The 20194-nt window shown below is 32.0% G+C and overlaps 1 protein-coding gene across 13 annotated transcripts in view; it reads right to left on the bottom strand.

Moving 5' to 3' along the window:
- Positions 1-20194, bottom strand: part of Nbea (neurobeachin) — a 646499-nt gene that overhangs the window by 211519 nt on the left and 414786 nt on the right. For all 13 annotated transcript variants that reach the window (XM_048800828.1, XM_048800832.1, XM_048800829.1 and 10 more), the window contains one exon: positions 12626-12750. In XM_048800828.1, the coding sequence (XP_048656785.1) occupies positions 12626-12750 (125 nt within the window). The remainder of the gene's footprint in view (positions 1-12625; positions 12751-20194) is intronic.

The following is a 20194-nucleotide window of genomic DNA, read 5'->3' as shown; positions in this document are numbered from 1 at the left end:
TATATATATACAGTTTCATAATATTTTTAGCTCATCCAATGAATTTTGACAAAATTTTTCCTTATGGAAATAATACAAAATGATGCAACTTATTTTAAAACCTAAATACTTTTCTTTTGTCCCTTTATGGACAAGTGCTTTTAGTAATTCTAAAGGATATTATTTAACTTCCAATAAAAGAAAAAGATTTTTAAGAAAAATGTACCTTTAACTAATTGCATTAGGCATGGTGATATGATCTCATGTAAAAATATATATGAATCAATCTATTACTTGTAAGGAGATAATAATAATAATAATAATAATAATAATAATAATAATAAGTGACACAGAGACAAGGTGCAGAGGCAGGGAAAGTGGCAGAGTGGCTCTTTGTCCAAGAAGCCACATTTATTTATACCAATAGGTTACATTAGGTCATTAGTACCATAACTACATTATTAGAATATCAGTAAGGTTACTTATTCTGCAGTTACATTTCACAGTTACAATAGGCAATGTTAAGAGCTTTGTGCAGTTCTCAAGAAAGTTCATTGTCTGAAGTTACTGTTAGGGGGGCAGATTCAGGAGCACCAGAGCTTGGTGAAACAATGTAGTTATCAAGCAAGCAAGTTCCTTTATTCCCAGGAGCTATGTGCCTGAAATCAAGGTCAAGCCTTGATGAGGCTCTAACACAGAGGCTTCTCAGGACATTGCCATACCAGCTAGATGTTGCACATATATTAGCTATATTACTAGATCCTAAGAGAGATTGCAGGGCATTCTAAGGGTGGAAAACAGAATGCCTGTTATCCACCAGGAGTTTGTTCACCAGGGGAACGCTTCCTTGAACATTCCTTGGTCAGAATCACTATAATTACTGAGAAGTTTACAATTTTTAACATTTTTTAAAAGATGAAAAAATGCTTTTTATTAGACTTAGAAACCTATTGCTCAAAAATGTTCTATGTTGGCTTGCCGACTTTCATGTATTTGTGAGATAAAAAATAATAGATAAATACGTGGAACATACTTAACTATAATAATCATTTACTATCAAGCAAACATTTTTCTTTTTAAACTATTTAAATTCTAAATTAAATTTTATGTTCTAATTTATAACACAGAACAAATTATTACCTTCTTAAGAAATGTAAGTGAAGGCATTATAAAAGAAATGACCACTATTCTACTGAATGCTAAGGACAACAACTACAAAAAAAAAATTCTATATACAATAGTTAAAAAAAAAAAAAAAAGAAAAGAAAACAGGCCAGGAATGGTGACACACACCTGTAATCCCAATGGCTCTGGAGGCTGAGGAAGGAGGATCATGAGTTCAAAGCCAGCCTCAGTGAAAGCAAGACACTAAGCAACTCAGAGACGCTGCCTTTAAATAAAATATACATGGTGGCTGGGTATGTGGGATGTGACTCAGTGGTTCAGTGTCCCTGAGTTCAATCCCCAGTACCCCACCAAAAAACCAAAAATCAAAAACAAAAAAACAAAACAACAAGAACAACAACAAAACCCAAAACAAAACACCAGGCTTTTCAGTAGGAAAAAAATCCCAATGTTAAAAACTATTAATCATACTAACACCTATCTTAAAAAAACACAAAAACACTTCTCTTATACTTGATGATGAGTCAGAAGATTCACTTTCTCTGCATAAACTCATCATATGAAAGCAAGTATTTCTACAGATGAAGTAAACTGTTTCTATTCAATAGACTACTTGTATTTGTTATTGTAAACATACTTTAAGGAAAAATCTGAGTAGTTATTGAGCGCATTAAATAAATACAGGTATAAAGTCTATAAGTACAGATATCAAGTTCTACCTTTCTTAGTTCTGCATATTTTAGCTGAAACACCCACAACTTAGAGAACTGGATTTAACCTAGATTCCACTTTAGTTCATTTTTGTTGACAAGAAAATATATTGAATAATCCAAAATAGATATCTAAACTACCATAAAATTAAAACCCCAAGATAGCTGCTTCAAATTTATGATAGACTTGATTCAGACAGGATAATCCTTACCTAAATCAATAATTGATGACTCTTATGGTCCATTTTAACACAACATGTTATGCATAACATAACACAATAGTACAGCATAGCATGTTTTGTGTTTTTACCAAACAGGATCTTATATAGACTTGTTTGTTTTAAATTAGGCAAACACAGGTAGACTGTCCTCTGAAAAATGGGAGGAAAATATTTCAGAGGTACAATAAACCTGTAGTATTAGCAATCTGGATATTAATTAAGATTCAATGTTCACAGAAATTACTCCAAGTATTATATTATTATTCAAGTTAGTCATGCTTGTAAAGAATTTAGTAGAATTTAAGAAAGAAGAGAAGAAAATGGCTACCTAATACCAACAGTTATTGCTCAGTAGAAAAGGACATCAAGGACACTTGCAAGTAAAAGAATTGGATCAATATTAACGTGATTTTCATTTCATGCTTCCCCAACTCCAGTAAGCTGACAATATACTCTGATTATGTGAACTGCCTCAGAGTAACACAGAAAAGGTTATTAGAGCAAGAGGTGGAAATGGAATACACTTTTTATATTGACAGCCCTGCTAATAGAGTATACTGATTTTCAAAGACATGCAATGCATTTTTACAATTTGGTTCTGACAGCAAAATAGAATTTCATTTATTCCTAATTCAAAATATTCTTATGTAAGCAATATTTTTTAGAGCAGACCAACAAAGGGGATATTCACAAACAGCACTTCTACAAAGAAAAATACAATTAAAAAGGTGTAGAAATTGTTATTGAATTTAAGTAAAACACTAAGTATGAAATGCTAACGTAATCCTCTGAATAGAGATAATGCAGAAAAGTGTTATTATAAACATACTTTTTAAAGAAAATTTGACAAAATATTTATTAAGATAAGAATATACATGATGGTAAATATCAAATCTCTTTGCATATTATGTTGGATATTACTTGTTAGGATTTTTGATTAGTCATGAAGTTAGGGTAATTTTTAATTATTTGAAACAGGATTTCACTATATTAAAAATCACATGAACCCTAAGTACATGTATGAAGACACACACAAAAAATATCAGGTGAAATTTTGCTTGTGAAAAACATGATATAATATATAGAAAACTTGGACCAATTTGGATTCATATTTGTGACTGAATACATCTTATAGTGTGTTATGGTCCCTATGATAAAATATGCACAGAAAAAAAGAGTAGCATGTAATAAATGTATCAAAACAGTCACTTCACAGAGTGACAACTAGTAATTTTCCCTTTTCTTTAACTAACTATTTTTGGCACTTTTTAGATTTCTTATGAGCATATGCTTGTTTTCAGGAAGGTAAAACAAAAAAGGATTGAAAGGAGAGAAGAGTGGGAGGAAGGGCCTAAGGACAAACACCTGCATCATATGTCCAGAGAGGTAGATGGCAGATGTTGCCAAGTTTGGCAATCCTTGTAATGACAGAAAAGATGAACTAGACAACTTGAAAGGGGGTTGAGAGGGTGGGGAGACTTCCTCGGATAGTGGACGATATTAAGCTTTGGAATAATGCTTGTTTTTTTGTTTTAAACTCTGTCAAGTTCAATGTGGAAAATTTAAAAGTATGGGACTATGGAAAATATGGTTGGAAATGTTTAGTATAGATAAGGAACTGGCTCAGAGTCATGCATGAAAAATTAACAAAAATTTTTCTTTATTAAAAAAATAGCATATCTAGATTATTTAAAATGATTCTTAAATTACTAAAAGCATTAAAAATATGTTTTTATAAAATACATGGAATATACACTCCATGTATGATAACTAAGATAATCTGTACTGAGGTATATTTATGGATAATAGACCATAAGCATCTATCAAAAATTAGCAGATAAGCTCTATAGTGGGGAAATGACCAAAAGGGCCCTTACAGTTGACATGTAAAGAAATTCTAAATGTATTCACAACAACACTGTAGAGTAAGACAACTGTATTTGTGCTTAGTTTTATCTCTGCCACATTAGCATGTTACCTGGTTTCTATGGTTTGTCATTTTCTCAGATTAAAAATAAGAGTGTGAAGAGAGAGCCTAGAGAAAAAGAGAAAATATTTGCCATCTGCATCTCAGATAGAGGATTAATCTCTAAGATATATAAAGAACTATTAACAAAAAACCCTTAACACTTAAAAAACAAATAATCCGATCAACAAATGGGCAAGGGAACTGAACAGACACTTCACTGAAGAAGAAATATGAATGGTCAACAAATGTATGAAAAAATGTTCAACATCACTAGCAATTAGAGAAATGCAAATTAAAACTACACTGAGATTTCATCTCTCTCTAGTCAGAATGGCAATTTCAAGAATAAAAGTAACAATAAATATTGGTGCAGATGCAGGGGAAAATGTTCACTCATACATTGCTGGTATGAATGCAAATTGGTGCAATCATTATGGAAAGAAGTATGGAGATTCCTCAGAAAGCTTGGAATGGAACCACCATTTGACCCAGCTATTCCACTCCTTGGTATATACCCAAAGGACTTATAATCAGCATATGAGAGTGACACAACCACATCAATGCAGCTCAATTCACAATACCAAAACTATAGAATCAACCTACATGCCCTTCAACAGATGAATAGATAAAGAAAAATGTTGTATATATACACAATGGAATATACTCAGCCATAAAAAAGAATAAAATTATTATATTTGCTGGTAAATGGATGAATATGGAGGCTATTATGTTAAGTGAAATAAGACAATACACACACACACACAAAAAAAAAAACCCAAAAAAACATTGACTGTTCTCTTATATGAGGATGCTAACACACCACAAGGAGGTGAAGGGAAGAATAGAAGTTCAGTAGTTCAGACAAAGGGGAATGAAGGAAAGGGAGCGGGAACAGGAATAGAAAAGACAGTGGAATGATTCTGACATAACTTTCCTATGTAAGTATATGAATACACCACAGTGAATCTCTATATCATGTACAACCATAAGACTGGGATCCTAATTAGAGTAAGATGTACACCATATTTATATAAATATGTCAAATTATATTCTACTGTGACATATAACTAAAAAAAGAAAAAAAACAAATATATGAGGAAAGAAAGAAAAGCTTCCAATAATGTCTGTGATCTCTGAAGTTTTCTATTATTTAGAAGGAACTATGTGTGTGTCTGTGTGTGTGTGTGTATGTGTGAGTGTGTGTGTTTCCCAACTTACAATGACTCAAGATTTTTCAACTTTACAATGGGTGCAAAAGTATCACATGCGTAGTATAAACTGTACTTTGAACTTTGCAATTTTGATTGTTTTCTGGGCTAATGATATTCAGTATGATATTCTCATGATTCTGGGGAGTAGCAACAAGCTATAACTCGCAGTTAGGTACACAATCACAAGAGTAAAAAGTGTACTATGTTGCTAAGCTATGATTCTCTCTACATTAGAGGTAATAAAGGCATTTTAGACTAAAAAAAAATACATTAATGGCTCTATCAACAATTGTCTTCACAATATGACTCCAAACTCCCTTTATAGCCTCATTTTCATACTATTTCTTCACACAATCCTGTGTTCCATTATATAGCTCCGTTTTCCATTCTTTAATACATTATTAATATATTTTAATACATTGTGTAGTGTGGTCTTTTTCTCCCCAATGCTTCTACTTACTGGTTTGGGAATATTTCCATTCATCCTTTGAACTCTAACTAAAATCCGTTACCTTTAGTTACGCAGTCCCCTTTGCTGAAGTCGCTTAGCATTTTTAGTGCACATCAATATAAATCTTTATCATATCGAATTATAATTATTATAAATGCAATTGTGTGAATGCTTTACCTAAATTACTCTAAGCAAGATCATGAGGAGCTGTCTAAGTCAGTCTGTGCCACTAAGTAATAAATAAATACAATTCTATCACTGCCTTATCTTTAATATCATTTGATAAACTAGGTGGAAATAAAGCATAAAAATAAAGAAACCCCACACACTTCAGAATCTGAATGTACCAAACTTCTAGACATAGTCCATACAAAATTTATCCTTAAATGCTGTTACCAAAAGTGATGAATGATGTGGTAAAATATTCTACTGTGATATATAACTAAAATATGTAATTAATTACATACATAATTAATATTGTTAACCAGTTATTGATTGAATAAAAAGCAGCAACTGAGTGATAAGCACAAAGTATTGTGTGAATATGGATGCTCTAAACGAGTTGGATAGAAGATCTGATTTTGGTCCTCAAATAATTTTTTATTTTATTTGAGAATATGATATCTAAAATAAAAATATTTTCTGAACCTTTTACAAAGCGACTGTTATCAACTGTGCATTAATGTGCCATTCAAAAGAGTCAGTTAGGTCCTTTTTTCCTACATGCCTTGGTCATTTCTGTTACTATTTCTGCCTTTACTTCCCTCCTCTCTGATAAGTTTATAATCTTCTCTTGAGATAATTTATAAGTAATTACTTTTATGATGCCTACATCAATATAAATCTTTATCATATCAATTTATATGATTCAATAATATAGCCTCAATAGTCTACCCTGTGCTCCTTCAGGAACTACTACTTCCCTCTATGGCAACTGTTTATTCTTTCATTAGTTCTGGTTCTTTCAACTTAGGTACTGTTGACATTTGGGGCTGGAGTTTTGGATTTTTTAAGGAACTGTCCTGGGCATGGTAGACTATGTTAGCAAGATTCCTGGTCTCTACCCATTAGATGCTAGTCACACACCTTGTTTTATCCCAGTTAAGAACCATTATTGTGTACTATGTGCTGTTAAATGGCAGAAATCATCTCAATCTCAGAATCCAACATCTAAAAAATGTATAGCATGTAGAAGCTATTAAAATATGCTTTTATATTTACATAGTTATTGATTCTTTTGCATCTGGCTAATGTCTACAAATTTGAATCTTCAACATAAAAACGTGGCTTTTTGGACTATTTCTTGACATAAAATGTCATATTATGTCTGTAAAATGCATTCCTAAGCATATTTTATAACTTAACTTTTACATATCTATTTAAATTAAGACACTACTAAAACCATAGGGTGAAGAAAGGGCTATGAGATTGAATTATCACACTGACACCAAAAGGAGTTGACAGATATTTCCCTCATGTCTTTCTCTCCCTCTCTTAAAAACATTTACATCATTAACTTTTCAATATATTATTGGATCCATAACCAGGATAAATCATTTTATTCTAAATATGGAGAGCCAATTAATAATGTACAAACTAAAATGGAGTTATCAAAGAAGAACTATAAATGTATGTACTAAAAATCTAATCAGTTTGAGTCCGTCCCATTTATTAATTCTTGATTTCATTTCTTGTGCTTTAGGAGTCTTGTTAAGGAAGTCAGAGCCAAATCAAAAGTGAAGATTTAGGCCTACTTTTCCCTCTATTAGGTGCAGGGTCTCTGGTCTAATTCCTAGGTCCTTGATCCACTTTGCATTGAGTTTTGTGCATGGTTTTTATTTTCATTTTGCTACATATGAATTTCCAGATCTCCTAGCATCATTTGTTAAAGAGGCTATATTTTCTCCAGTGAATGTTTTTGGCATTTTTATCTAGCATGATATAACTATATTTATGTAGGTTTGTCTCTGTGTCTTCTGTTCTGTACCATTCTGTACATGTCTATTTTGGTGCCAATACCATGCTGTTTTAGTTACTATGGTTTTGTAGTACAGTTTAAGGTTCAGTATTGTGATGCCTCCAGCTGCACCCTTCTTGCTAAGGAGATTGCTTTGGCTATTCTGGGTCCTTTACTTTTCCAAATGAATTTAATGAAAAGCTTCTTCTCAGCAAAAGAAACAGTCAATGAGGTGAAGAGAGAGCCTACATTTTGGGAGCAAATTTTTGCTACATGCATGTCAGATAGAGCACTAATCTCCAGGATATATAAAGAACTCAAAAAACTTAACACCAAAAAAAACCAAACAACCCAATCAACAAATAGGCTAAGGAGCTGAACAGACACTTCTTGGAAGAAGATATACATTTGATCAATAAATATATGAAAAAATGTTCAATATCTCTAGTAATTATAGAAAGGCAAATCAAAACTAATCTTAAGATTTCATCTCATGCCATACAGAATGGCAGTTATCAAGAATACAGACAACAAAAAATGTTGGTGAGGATGTGGGGGGAAAAGTCACACTCATAACTTTGCTGGTGGGACTGCAAATTGGTGCAACCAATCTGGAAAGCAGTATGGAGAGTCCTTTGAGAACTTGGAACAGAACTACCATTTTACCCAGTTACCCCACTCCTCTGTCTATACCCAATACTTAAAATCAGCATACTATAGTAAAGCAGCCACATCAATGTTCATTTATAGTAGCTCAATTCACTAGCTAAACTGTGGAAGAAACCTAGATTTCCTTCAATAGATGAATGGACAAAGAAACTGTGGTATATATACACAATAGAATATTACTCAGCATTAAAAGAGAATAAAATTATGGCATTTGCAGGTAAATGGATGGAGTTGGAGAATGGTGCAAAGTAAGCCAATGCCCTCAAAACAAAGGCCAAATGTTCGCTCTGATAAATGGATGTTCATCCATAATGGGGGGGGGAGGCATGGGATAAATGGAAGAGCTTTGGTGGAGCAAAGGGGAAGTAGGGGTGGAGTGAGGGTATGGGGGCAGGAAAGATGGTGGAATGAGATAGACATCATTACCCTAAGTATATGTATGACTGCACATATGGTGTGATGTTATATCATGTGCAACCAGAGAAATGAAAAGTTTTGCTGCAATTGTGTACAATGAATCAAAATGCATTCTGCTATCATATATATCTAATTAAAATTAATTAATTAATAAAAAATTTAAAAAATATATAAAATAAAATATAAAAAAGTCTTTTCATACCACAACCAATAGCTTTTTAGAAAAAAGCAAATTATCTTTCTCAATGTTAAACTAACTGTATACTCTTAAAAAATGAAATCAGATAATTTGATAGCTTTTTTCTCATCAGTTGTATAGCTGGACTAGCATTTTTTTTCTCAGTGCATTTCTTATTTCTTGATAACTGAAAAAAATTACAGTAGCCATGCATATACCATCAAACCTAATTTAATTTCAGATTCGTTACAGAGCTGCTTTTTATTCATCAAGGTCATATCTTGATGGCTTCACAAGCTTAGATAAATCAGGTGTTAAGCAGACACATCTCCGAGGAACCTAAGAATGTTCTCATTTGCAGTTCTCAGCATATCTTATTATTTATTGCCAAAGAAATGACTGATTAACTTTGTCATCTTTGCCCCATGTTTTTTCTCCTCAGGCTGCAGCAGCCTGCCCTCTTCGGTGATGCCTGATCAGACCTATTTAAGATGATGTCTTTGATCACAGACATTGAGGCACTTGCGATCTTTGGCTTTGATGAAACATTGTTCCACTGTAATTTTATGGAAGGGAAACATAGGCCTAGATGATAAATGACAGTCAACAAAGAAAAACAAAGTTATTAAGATTTCATACTATTCTTTGGCACTAATACTCTTCAAGCACCAAAAGTGTAGCAGAAGTTGACCAGTGTAGATTTTACTTTAATATATAAACCATTTGCAAAACCTTCCTTTTTAAATAATCTCCCTATTAGCTAAAGTACCCTGAAGAAGAAAATACTGCAGGTCAGAACATGCCTTTATGAGTTTTAAAATGTTTTCCTTATATTCTTCCATTGCTATGGTCTGTAAATTTCCTGGCAATCAATTAAATTTGCACTTGCATGATATTTTATTATTAGAAAACTCCTAAGTAACACACGCAAAATTAGAACATTAAACATCAAGGAAAAAATTACATGCCTCTAGGTTTTTATTAATCACATTCCATACCAGAGGCTGAAAGTGTATCAAATCACACCAAATCTTTTTCACATGACAACCTCATAAATTATTCAACTCATTAGTATTACTAAAAAAGCATGAAAAACTCCATCAGTATAAAGGATATTTTCCAACTGGAAAAGGTCAACCAAAAGTTTTAATAATGAAATAGAAGGGAAAGCTTTTCAAAGTATGAAATAAAATTATTGTTCTTTTCCTTAAAAATTATATCCAATTCTGATTATTTGCTCATTTAAAAGAAAGCATTAACAGATTTTTTTTGAGGCTCAAATAAATTGCCTGAAAATAATTCCATGAAATTCAAATTATTGCTAATGTTCTCTCCCATCACATCAAAGTCTAACTATAATTTAATCTAAAATGTTTGGCTGAGTTTAGGGTAACAGAAAAAAAATCAAGTGACTCAAATTTTTTTTATTAAAACATGAAGCTTTCTAAATCTGTTTCACTTCTATTACACTAATATAGTTCCATATTCTTGAAATACGTACAGTACATTAATAGGTAAGACTCAATCTGTGCTTCCAATCCCACAGATTGTTCTGATGGCCAGGTAAATATTCCTTATTTAAGTATTTTAAAGTGGCGCCCCCAACATATATAACTTATTTAAAATTGTAAATACTTTGCTGATTCTAATACTTCTAGTCATACTAAAAATAATGTCCATAAAACATTATTTTGTTCCTGAAAAAATTTTGTTGTTATCATGATTGAAATGGTAGCAACAAATGAATAAAAAAAGTTTGACCAAATTTTACAGCATAGATTGCATACATTTAGTTCTTTTTTTAACATTTATTTTTTAGTTGTAGGTGGACACAATACCTTTATTTTATTTTTATGTGGTGCTGAGGATCAAACCCAGTGCCTCATGCATGCTAGGCAAGCGCTCTTCCTCTGAGTACAACCCCAGCCCCATACATTCAGTTCTTAACTTTTGTTGTCAGAATGTAACAATAGAGAAGTTAAAATACTGCAATTGTTTGACATAAAGGAAGGAATAAGTTGAATTTCAATTTGTCCTAGATGCTCACTAGCATTTGCAAGTTTGAGCTATAAATATACCTTTGATCTATGACTACTCACCATCAAAACATTCGATCATTGGATGTTAGTATGCATACTGCCAGACTTTGGCAAACATAAATATATTTAAATATTTAACATAAGAATATTCAAATGATAGGCTGAGTTTTATGTTTTTTGAGATTGTTTTATTGCTGTTAGTTTTATATGTATGTTCTGAAAATAAAACCTTTGCTTAAAATATAGAAAATGTGTGTTAAATTAAGCTTTCCAACATTTATTTTGACTGGATGAAGTACTTTGTAATAATTGCTGACATTTACTTCCTATTTCTACTGAAAAAATACTTTGTATGTAGGGTAGAGGTCATGAAGAAGGTACAATACTGCAGTTTTCTCTTGGCACTTTATAACTTCTCCTTCTCTTTCTCTGGAGAGATTCCTCTAGGGAGTACTCCCCACTCACCTCTCTACATCCTCCATATTTTACTGCCCTTTTTTCACATTTTGCATTTATTAGGGTTAGAAATTTTTTTTGTGTAATCCATTGAGAAAATAAACTGTATTATAAACAAAGAACTATTTATCAATCATAGAAAATTTCAAACTGGATGGTTCACTTATTGCTCCCAAATAAATGAGAATTAACACATTAAAGTAATTGTGAGAATTAAAATGGGTAATAAAAATATATGAACAATGTTCATTACTGGTATTTCTTCCATGTATATGGTTTATAAAATTCTGATACGATTAATCTAACTTAAAATTGTTGAGCATTTTTAAAAAATGGGTAAATAATCTGAGCATGATAGTACATGCCTATAACCCCAGTGACTCTGGAGGCTGTCAGCCTCAGTAAACTAGTAACACATTGTCAAGGGGGAAAAAAGGGTAAACAGACAAAATGTTCCTAAGTAAATGGGCACAATCTATAGTACAGAATTTTTATTAAACTATAAAATATTTTTATATTTACTATTTACCATACATTTTATAAAGTACAATTTAAGGTAAAGTTCTATTGTAGCTATATAGCTGATGATATTGTTAATGGCAGGCCATCTTTTTCAAACTTCATTTGTAACCTATTGGAGGATGGGGAATTAAATTGACAGATTGAAACAGGATTTTTATCTGTGTTAATCTGAAAAGAATAGCATAGGAATATTACAGAAAATTTCATGTAAAGAGGTTATTAATAATATTTGTTTCAGTTAACATAGATATATGTATATATGTATATACACATAACATACATATGTATGTATATATTTCTGTGTATACATATGTACAAACTTCTATATACATAGAAACATGTAAGTCTGCTTATAGAATTACAACATAATGTTTCTTTTCCAACATGGGTCTTAGTCACCAAAGTTTGAAAGACACTGAAGAAGAAATTGATGATTTTATTCCATTTATTTATGTAGGCTTTATGAAATGACGATGGGTAATAACCAACTATATAGAACCTTTAATCTCTTAAAAGGAAATTGAAGGGTCCTAAGTATACCTAGTGTAAGGAATAGAGGGTTAAACGTAACTAGAAAAATTCTGAAGAATAAAGCAGAATAAAACATTTCTGACTTAAAATATGGAGAACGTTAAATGCCAGTGAAAAATATAAATTCTCAAACACAAAGGGTCACCTCATATCCAGCAATATTTTTTGTTTAAGAGGCATGAAGACTAACCATATTCTATTGCAGCTTTCAGCAATGCTTCAGCATGAGTGGAGCCAAAGGCATTACGAACAAATCGTCTCCTTCTGCGAAGATCATCTTCCCAGTAATCCAAACGCCAGAAATCATGCAACTGGCTAAATATGCAAAAATAAAGAAACAGTATTAATTACTATGAATAAAAATGTATAACTGGAAATTTATTCTTCCCATAAAATTAAAGCTCTATTTCTTTGGTCTCAAAAACCAAGATGATTTTTGAGATATTTATATTTTACACTTCTTTTCTATACATGTTTCCTTTAGAAATAAAAAAAATCTTAAATTAGAAATATTCTCATATTTTAGGCATTATAACACTCAGCTCTGTTTTTAATTTTTTTTACCATGTTCTTTCTGCTACTAAAAAACATAAATCATGGGGAGTTTAGTAACAAATGCAACATCAAATTACAAGTATTAATGACACAGTTTGCCTTCTTTTACACTGTTTTTAACAAGGCTTGTAAATCACAGGATAGAATTCAACTACAAACAGTTTGCAATTTAATGACCACGCTTTCTTAGTAGACTGAATTAAGAAGTATAAAATATTGCCCACTTGGATTTGGTGGAGCAATGATTAAAATAATGTGCTGAAATATTCATTGAAATAATTCCCTGCTGCCCACAGCAACCTGAGAAAAGTGCAATTTTATCCATTATTAATAATACTGAATTAGAGCTGCAAAAGATTTCAGTCTGTGGTAATTGTCTTGGTAAATTATTATTCTAATGCTAACAGAGTCCTTGGATGATTTTACAGCTTTTTACTAATATAAACCATTAACAACCACGGCCCCATCATTGAAAAACACTGTCATTTACATTCTATATTAAAAAACAGTGAAATATTTCAGAAACTACTGAAATACATTCATTGTATATGCAATAGAACATCTCATGATATAATTTTTGCTTTCAATTTAGTTTCAATAAACACTGAAGATAAATATCACTGCTTAAAAAGTTGTTTTTTCTGTATTAGTATGTGGAATAATATACTCAAAAAGATAATATCCTTAATTTCCTGAACAGCACTATTCATAAAAACATATAAAAAGCTTTCATAAGAGATTTGATTTCACTTTTATATTTTGATATCTTGTTGTAGAAAAACACTTTTAAGTTTGATAAGGCAGAATCTGTATGCATTTTGCACATTATTATAATTCTGGCACCATGTCTGATAATGCTATATTTAGTAACTATTCAATGAATTAATTAAATATTTTTCAGAAAAAAATCTATAGACATAGTTATTGAGAAAAATAATTTTGGGGGCTGGGGTTATGGCTCAGGGGTAGAGCGTTTGCCTCGCACGTGCAAAGAAGGCCCAGGGTTGGATCCTTAGCACCACATATAAATAAATAAATAAATAAAGTTATAGAAAAAAAAGAAAAATAATTTTGAAAAACAGATTTTATGCTTATATAATTTTGCTATGTATGACTCAATTATAAAAGAATACAATAATATAAAAAAAATAAAAGCATTAAAATTATAAACATTTGAAATATACTTTAATATATCTTTATTTTTCTGTACCTCAAACTTTATTTTTTTACTAAAATAATGCTTACCTGGTAAAGTCTCATAATAAAGTATATCTTTATGACTAATTTAATTGATTTCTAGCTGTAAAAGTATAGACTAATCCCAGTTATTGAAAAAAGAGCCTGTTAAAATCTTGCTAGAAGGGTTTTCCTTAAAATTGTGTTAAAATTAAGTAACTAAATTCACCAGCAGATACCAGAGATCTTATAGTTATCTCCAGTTTCTCACCATAGCCAAATGTACCCCTATTCCTTCCAAAACAGCAACTGAATAGTTCTTGACATTATATATATAAAAGAAACCCAAGAAAACTCTGAAAGGTGGAGAGAAGGAAGACTGGCTAAAGTTCTTAGGACACAGGGATGAGGGGGATGAGGTGCCTTTGCCTCATAAATCCTAGATGGGAAGCAAAGAGATCAACAACCCAGACAGGCCAATGGGTAGTGAGAAAAGCTGCAATAAAATTCTGCTCTCTTTAGCCAGAGGACCAAAAAACAGGAAGCCCAGCAAGACAGAAATCTTTGATACAACAGCTGCTATAGTCCAGCTAAATCTCACAGAAAAACTAGGGCCCCACCTCACCACCGCAGCAAAGAATGAGGTGGGAAACTTGTGGAAGTATAATGAGGCACCCAAACACCCTCACTGAGGGGGTTCAGAGAATGCCAAGTAAGGAACTAGGACTTTCATTTCAGCTTCCTGGTAACAAGGAGCTCTACCCACCGGGGTCAGCAGAGACCATGGAGGCAATCTGGGTTTCCATCCTCCCTCACTGGATAGTAACAAGCCATCTCTCACATCCCCCGGTAGGATAATGTCACAGGAGACATAGTGGATATTCAGACACCAAGTGGGGGCTGGAACTCTCATCCACACCAAACAGTCAGGAGGAACCCCAACTCCTTGGGTTTCTGGAAGCCAAGTGGGAAATCTACATTTCTGCCTTCCTTGCCAATGCAAGGTGTGACCCTGTTCCCTGAAGGAGCAGAGCCAGAGGAACTCAACTAAAAGAGAAAGCTTAAATGAGATAAAAGTCTCAGAGCATCACAAAATATCTAGGTTTCATTCCAAAATTACTTACCATACCAAGAACCTGTAGGATCTCAAATAGAGTGTGAAAAGATCACTAACAGATGTTAACACTGAGATGAGATGGTGAAATTTTCTTTTTTTTTTTTTGTGTGTGTGGGGGGTACCAGGGATTGAACCCAGGGGCGCTTAAACATTGAGCCACATCCCTAGCCCTATTTTGTATTTTATTTAGAGACAGGATCTCACTGAGTTGCTCAGTGCCTTGCTTTTGCTGAGGCTGGCTTTGGACTTGTGATCTCCTGCCTCACCTCCAGAGTCATTGGGATTACAGGAGTGTGCCACTACACCTGACGAGATGGTGAAATTTTCTGGCAAGAATTTAAAGCCATGAATAAAACAGAGCTTCAAAAAGCAACTGCGAGTATGGTTGAAATGGAAAAGGAAAAAAGAAAACCTCAACAAAGAAACATAAAATGCAAAGAAAAAACAAATGAAACTTTAGGTCTGGAAAATACAACAATCAAAATTAAAGCAGGTTCAATAAAAGAAGGAAAAAACGCTTAGCTGGAATGTAGAACAAAAGAAATTACTCATTTTGAATAACAGATAGGAAATAGACTGACCATACTGGGGATAGAGGCAAAGAGTGGGATCTGTGGAGTTGTGTTGTCTAATATCTAACATTTGTGTCAAAAGAATCCTAGAAGAGGAGAAAGCAGTTAGGGATAAATAGTACTTAAATAATGGCTACATAATTACCAAATTTGGCAAAAAAACATAAATGTACAGATTTTGGGGGGATTTTTTTATTGGTGCATATTAATTACATGTAACAATGAATTTCATTGTGTCATATTATAAATGTACAGATTTAAGAAGCCAATAAGCCCAAAAATACCAATGCCAAGACACATCACAATCTTCTGAAGATTGAGGACTAAGAAAATTCAAAAAAGAACTCATAGAAAAATGGCAACTCTTTTACAAAGAAAAAATGATCAGAATGACTACAAATTTCACATCAGAAATGATGGTGGCCAAAGGAAGGGACAAAATATTTTTTAGGTGTTGAAAGAAAAAAAAAAAACTGTTTCACTTGAGTCTTACAGCCTGTAAAAATACCCCACAGAATAAAGGAGAAATGAAGATATTTTTATACAAAGAAAAACCAAGTATTTATTGCCATATTAGAGCTAGTAAACAAAAAACTAAAGACGATTCAATAAACATGAGGGAACGGATAAAAGAAGAAACACTGCAAAATCAAGAGAGAGGGAAGACAAACGAAATAATGGTAAATATAATAGGCGGCTCTTTTCCTCTTGAGTGTTCTTAATTTTATTTTACTATTGAAACAAAAAATTTAACACTGTCTGATATGATTTGAAGTGTATGGAGAGGTATTATTTCGGACGAATGGAAATGGGGAGGTAAAAAGATATGAAGGAAGGTATAGTCCCTCTACTTCACTTGGACTGGTAGAATGACAAAACCAGTAGACTGAGGAACTGCAAATATAATGTAGGATTTAGAGATACCACTTGAAAAGCTGTACAAAGAAAGATATTCAAAATAATATAGATGAATCAAAATGGAATTTTAAAAAATGACCAAATAACCCACAGAATGGATAACAGGAAAAGTAATCCATGAATCAAAAAGAATTCCAAGGGAAAACAAACAAACAACAAACAAACCAGAACTGCATGAAAATAACAACAACAACAACAAAAATCAACATTTGTCAAACAAAAATGTATTAGTACTAAGAGGAAAATTTATAGTACTATGTGCATACATTAGAAAAGAAGAAATATATTATATATTTAATCTAAAAATCCCACCTTAATAACAGAAAAAAACAGAGGACAGCAAGCAAAAGGAAGGAGATAATGAAGAAAAACACAGAAGTCCATAAAAATCAGTGAAACTGAAGACCAAAAAAAAAAAAAAGAGAGAGAGAGAGAGAGAGAGAGAGAGAGAGAAATTTATGAAACAAAGGTCTGCTTCTTTGAAAAAATTCAGTAACACTGATCTATCTAGAAAGATTGACAAAGAAAAAAGAGTAGACACAAATTATTAGTATCAGAAATTAAACAAGGGATACCACTACAGACTGTGAAGACACTAAAAAGAGGTGGTAATACTATCAAAGACTATGCTAATAAATCTGACAGCTTAGATAAAACAGACCAATTCCTCAAAAAATATAAAACTACCACAACTCATCCTATGTAAGACAGAACACACAAATTAATTTTATAATGACTAAAGATATTTCAGACATGGTTTAAAACTCCCCCGGAAAAAATATTTCTAGACCTACATGGTTTCACTGGGGAATTCTACTAAATATTCTATTAAGAATCTTCAAAGAAACTATAGCTAACTTTATACTTCAGGGTGAGATTGAGTACTCAACACTGATATTGGGAATAAGTCAAAGCTGTGTGCTCTTACCACTCATATTAATTGTAGTACTGGAATTTCCAGCTAATGCAATAGGCAAAAAATAAATAAAGGAAATAAAAGGAATACAGATAGAAAAAAGAGAAATGAAATTGGCTCTATTTGTAGATTACATGACTGCCTATGTAGAAAATCACAAAAAGTAGAAAGTAGGAATCATGGGGGTGGAGAAAGAGGAGTTACTAGGCAATGAATTGACCAAACTATGTTATATAGATTATGTTACATAGATTATGAATATATCACAATTATAATGAACCAAAAACAAACAAATTTCCTATAACTGATGATTGTGATCATCAAAGTTATAGGATACAAGATAAACATACAAATATTAATTGTATTTTTATATACTAGTAGTAAACACATAGATTTAAAAAAAATAAAATATAACTTAAATCACTATTCAAGGGAGAAATATTTAGGTATAAATCTAAGAAAATATGTAAAGAACATGTGAGATGTAAACTATATAATGTGATATATGAAACCACATAAATAAAAGGGAAGGCCTATCATTTTAATGATTTGGAAGACTCAACATAGTAAAGATATCAATTCTTCCCAAGTTTATGTACATATTTAATATAATTTCTTATATATAAATAAGATTATTCTAAATTGCACAAAATAAAAGGTGAAAGCAGTAGGGATTGGTCTACTTGTTTTCAAAACTTACATGATTTAGCTATTTTGACTATGTAATACTAGCCTAGGGATAGATACAGATTAACAAAACAACAGAGAACCCTAATTAAACCCATTGTGTGTGTGTGTGTGTGTGTGTGTAAATAAAATGTCAAGGGAATACATATACATATATATATATATATATATATATATATATATATATATATATATGTATTCCCATATATATTCCCATATATATATATGTATTCCCATATATATTCCCATATATATATATGTATTCCCATATATATTCCCTTGACATTTGATAAAGGTGAAAAACAAATTCAGTGGAGAAAAGAGATCCTTTACATTAAATGGTACCAGAGCAATTAACATCATAATCAACACCGCATACCCCGGCCAAAAAATCCCCAAATCTTAACCTAAGTCTCCCACCTTAAATAAGAATCAACTCAAAATGTATCACAAACATAAATAACTATAAAACTGAACATTTTAAGAATAAAGAGACAAAAACTTTGCAATCTAGAGCTAGTCAGAGTTTTTAGACTTCACACATTAAGCACATCTATAAAGGAAATACAGATAAAAATATAAAAATTAAAAATATTCATTCTATAAAAGAATATGCTAAAAGGATAAAAAGATGCCAGAATGGAAGAAAATGATTGCAAACCATCTATCCGACCAGAGACTAGTAGCTGAAATATATCTATAATTCCCAAAGCTCAATAATGCAAAAGCAAGCTAATTAGAATACTCTCTTTGTGATATTACACTGTAGCTTTGCAGAATGTTAAAATTGGGGGAAACCGAGTAAAGAGCAAATAGAAACTCTGCTTTATTTCTTAAACTGTATTCTGCCTATGAGAAAACTGAGATCAGGGATGGTATTAGAAGGGCAAAATGAGAAGTGATCCATTACCCTCTCTTGTTTCTTATAGGGAATCAGGATGTGTAGAAGAGCTGTCATTTAGTTTTGGCTGCCATCTTATTCCCTCCCATACTAGAGAGACAGAGGTACCTTATGGATATTAAGGGATCTATGACAGAATAAATGATTCATATCAGGGAAATTATTCTTTCCCCCAATATCACAGGTCAGTTTAAATTCTAATTTGAAAAAAAGTTGTATTTGGTCATGTCTACTTTTTAAAAAAATTGCTATTTTTTGCACTTAAGAATCTACCATGCTCTTTGTTTCAAATGTGTTTTTTGTGTTCTGTTATACTTTATTTTTTCCTTTACCTTTTTAAAGTAAAAATAAGTCCTTATGTGAGTAAAAGAAGTCATACATCCATACACCTCCCCTCCCTTTTTCTGGGTTGGAATTTTTTTTTAAGTTGGAATATTTATTCTCTGATCTTCTGATGTTTTCCTGATTGTCTCTATGGAAATTATATTAGATTATTGAGTATCAATCTCTCCTCATATTGGGGAGTTTCCCCTACTTAAACAAACATAAAACTATCTTAAAGAACTTTCTATTTCTTTTTGAATCATGCATGTTTTACTCTCTAGTTTCAATATACTGGAACTATGTATTAATCTATACACAGAAATAGATATACTGTGATGGGAATGGTCTCTCTGAAATTGAATAGTGGGCCAGTTGGAATTTCCTGCTTTCAAATTCCCTACAATGTGGCAGTAGGTGATTTTCCAGCCTTCTTACCACGCTAGTCTTTTTTACTTCCCTTCCCAACAATGGTAGAAAGTGGGGATTTTATTTTTTATTTTTTTTTGTTTTTTTTTCGTTGAGTTTCTTTTTTTTAAAAAATTTTTTATTGTTGGTTGTTCAAAACATTACATAGTTCTTGATATATCATATTT

The sequence above is a fragment of the Marmota marmota genome, unplaced genomic scaffold (assembly GCF_001458135.2).
Source record: "Marmota marmota marmota unplaced genomic scaffold, marMar, whole genome shotgun sequence".
Lineage (NCBI taxonomy): Eukaryota > Metazoa > Chordata > Mammalia > Rodentia > Sciuridae > Marmota > Marmota marmota.
Note: the sequence above shows the minus strand (reverse complement) of the source record. Positions and strands in the feature narration are given on the sequence as shown.